At 48.8% G+C, this 3,430-nt stretch overlaps 1 protein-coding gene across 1 annotated transcript in view; it reads right to left on the bottom strand.

Annotated features, from left to right (window-relative positions):
• Positions 1–3,430, bottom strand: part of LOC110295693 (ANTXR cell adhesion molecule 1) — an 84,352-nt gene that overhangs the window by 23,594 nt on the left and 57,328 nt on the right. Inside the window, exon 9 of the mRNA XM_029478222.1 lies at positions 497–595. Within this exon, the coding sequence (XP_029334082.1) occupies positions 497–595 (99 nt within the window). The remainder of the gene's footprint in view (positions 1–496; positions 596–3,430) is intronic.

The following is a 3,430-nucleotide window of genomic DNA, read 5'->3' on the forward strand; positions in this document are numbered from 1 at the left end:
TTTTTGCTTTATTCAGGATTAATCTGTTTAGACCATCTTGTTTTCATTCTTCCTCTAGAGTCTCCAGTGCTTTGTTGAGAAGCCTCGAGCTCCACAGGCCCTAACTAAGCTGGGTCTGCATGGATGGTGAAGTACTTAGGCCACAGGAGGGAAGCAGGCACTCACTGCCTCCTTAGGGCTGGTTCGGTGCTGGGGATACGGAATGACAACTCATGCCAAGCCTCATCCTGCTCCCCAAGATGGGCAACCTTGGGTTGTACCTACCCAGGAGGGGTCCAGAGTCAGGTCAGAATCAAGAACATCAATTGATCAGCTAACTCCCCTTCCCCCCCCCCCACACACACACACCATGGAGGCCTCATTAGCACTGAACAGGTCTCTGAAGGCCCCTGTAAGAGGCTGTGCTGGCAAACCTCCCACCCCCCACCCCCAGTGTCATATAAATGACGTTGCTGGCAAGCCTCTCCTCCCTCATACCAGCGACACCAGGACTTACTGAGTGTGACTGAGTCATTGATTTTGAAGCTGCAGAGGACCCTGTCCACATTGCGGGCATGCCGGAAGCCATTTCCTCTTACGACCACTTGAAAGGACTCTGAAAAGAGGAACCACAGAACATGTTACATGACCATNGCCTGTAAACTCGCTGTCTGCCCACCACAGAGCCCTTGGCTGCGATTTCAAGAAGCTTCAGAATCCCAGGGATCAGGTCAGGTAGGAGATCAAGAGGGACAAGGAGGCTTCTTCCACTCACTGAGTGTCCCTACTGTAGCTCCTGCCTGCAATGCCCCACCCCACCCCCGCCCACCTCCTCTTTATTTAAAGCTTACCCACTTTTCAAGTCTAGACCATTCTAAAACAACCAGAGGGGACAGAGGGAAGGGTCCTTCCTCCCTCCCCAACATCCCCCCTTCAGTCCAATTTACAGTTTGGAATCTCCCAAGAGACTTTCTTCAGACCCCAGATGCCTCATCAGCCTAAGGTCCCTGGCACATCAGAGCCTGTGCTTAAACCTTTGCTGGGCACACGGTTATGTAATGTCTGGTCATAGGCTTTAGTCTCTTTCTCTCCCAACCAGAACAGCATTCCTTGAGGTTAGCAGTTGTATGAAACCTCTGCAGCTCTCTCCTCTCCCCTGGGGACACAGCTGTCTTGTGTAGGTGTTACTGTATACAGCTACTGCACTCTGTGGAGGTCAGGTGTCAAGCATGATCTGCTTGAAGGGACATTGGGACTTTAGTGCACAGCCATTTCTCTATGACTAAAACAGACCTCATAGGCTTGCATATCAATTTCACACTGGTAGAGTGTGCATCCAATTATTAACATGTATGATTGACATTGTTACAGGTTAAAAATCCCTTTATAATATTGTCCTACCAAGGAAAGCAGCCAGTTAGTGACATGCTTACGAATACCCGTTTATACTAGATATCAGGCAATTGATTCTATTTATTTATTTATTTATTTATTTATTTATTTATGTATGTATGTATGTATGTATGTGTGTCTGTGCACTTGCATCTAGAGGCCAGAGGAACAACCTTAGCCGTTGTTCCTCAGGAACTGCCTATCCTGGTTTTTGAAGCAGAGTCTCTTCCTGACTTTCTGGTTGCCAAGTAGGCTGAGCTGGAGGGCCAGTGAGCCCAGCTGCCTTTGTCTTCCCAGTGACAAAGTTACATATATGTACCACCAGGATGGCTTTAAGAGTTCTCTTCTCTTGAACCCATGTTCTGGGGATTGAACTCAGATCCAGGTACCAAGCANGTTACCAACTGAGCCATCTGCCCAGACCTCCCTNGCCTTTATCTTGATTACCTGTGTATAATTGAAAATTGGGGTTCGGAACAATGCTTTAGCAATATACAGAGACAGCGCAGGGTCNGAAGAAACCTGCGGCGACTGTGAAAGTGTTCCTGAAGTAAGCTGCTCCCCAAGCAGAGANNGTTAGAGGGAGAACGTGTTAGGGAGCTAGCACATGTGACTCTTTCAAAGCTAAATAAATGTTCTGAGCTTATGTCACATTCATCCCCATGGAACTCAGAGATCGTGTTTGCCAAAGCAATCACTGATGGCTAATGGCCCCTCATTGTCCCAGCCCAGTGATGAGCACTGTGTGGATTTGATGTCATTTCCATCTCCCCACAAGCCAGTGGGTGCAGCTGAGAAAGTGATCTCATAGACAAGATGGAATCACCCAAGAGCACACAGATTAAAAAGACCCCAGACCTGATCTGGAATCCAGGGCAACCAGACACCAGTGANTCCTTGCTTAGCCCTCATCCGCTATCCTCCTAAAACCATTTGGTAATCCTAACTTTGGACCGGTGGCTCATTTGTCGAGACCTACACATGAGCCAGGGACTAATTGTGAGGAAGCCAGAGGCATGGAGGGTTGGTATTGCAAATAGGAGGGAAAGGGAGGAGTCAGAGGAGACCAGGAGGGCAAGGGGATTAAAGTTCTGATCTTTTGATAATTTGCCCAGAACCAGCAAAGCTAGACTCATATTCTCAGGGTCAGAGCCTTGGTTGGGAACTTTATTAATCGATACTTTTTTTTCAGGACTGTAGTCATGAGCAGTAAGGATTTATATACGCATGTTGATACTTGCGCACAATTGCTAAGTTAAGAGAAGTGGATTTAAAACTTTCTATGCTCCACACCCCGGTGCATTGCTGAACATCANCTGGTTCCGTGGGCGGTAGACACTCACTGCATCTTATTTCCTCAAGGCAGCTAGGAGAAAGCTATCTTGTGTTTCTAGTTTGAATGCCAGGCATATAGACATCTGGTTGACACTTCTGCTGATTCTGCATGTTTTCTGCCTTGCCTTCGGCCTCCCTCCCGTTTCCTCACAGATCAGCAAAGGGAGAGGAGAGGCTGGAAAGAGGCTGCACGCCAAGCTCCCTTCTCTAACACCATGTTCAGCACCGCCAGTTCAGCTGTTGAGGCCTCTATAAAAGAAGGTCCCCACATGTCTGGTTGGCTCAGCCTCAGTGAGTTGAGGAAGGAAGACAGCAGGGACCCATGATGAGAACCAAACCATGCAACCACTTAGGCCTGGGGAGAAGAGCCGGAGCGAGAGGCGGGCTCTTACCCTGCCTGGCACAATTTTCATGTCAGTGCACACATTTGGTTTCCAGAACAGCTCAAACATCTGACCCAGCAGCCCCACTGGAATGCCAGAGCCTTGTACAGAGAAGTTGTATAATCCAACACTGTGTGATGAGTCTGTAGCAGGGAGGAAGCAGGATACATCTTACCCAGGGCACCCCACTCTAANGCTTCGGGTCCTCAGAACCCTCCCNCTGCCCTTCACAGTTCACTGCCTACAGGAAATGTGCACACAGGACCCTCTGTAGGATCCTAGCTCCCTCGGGACATGGCTCGGTGGATTGTGGGCCTTCAGGGTAGAATTGTCTATGTGCA

Source organism: Mus caroli, chromosome 6 (assembly GCF_900094665.2).
Source record: "Mus caroli chromosome 6, CAROLI_EIJ_v1.1, whole genome shotgun sequence".
In the NCBI taxonomy this organism is placed as follows: domain Eukaryota; kingdom Metazoa; phylum Chordata; class Mammalia; order Rodentia; family Muridae; genus Mus; species Mus caroli.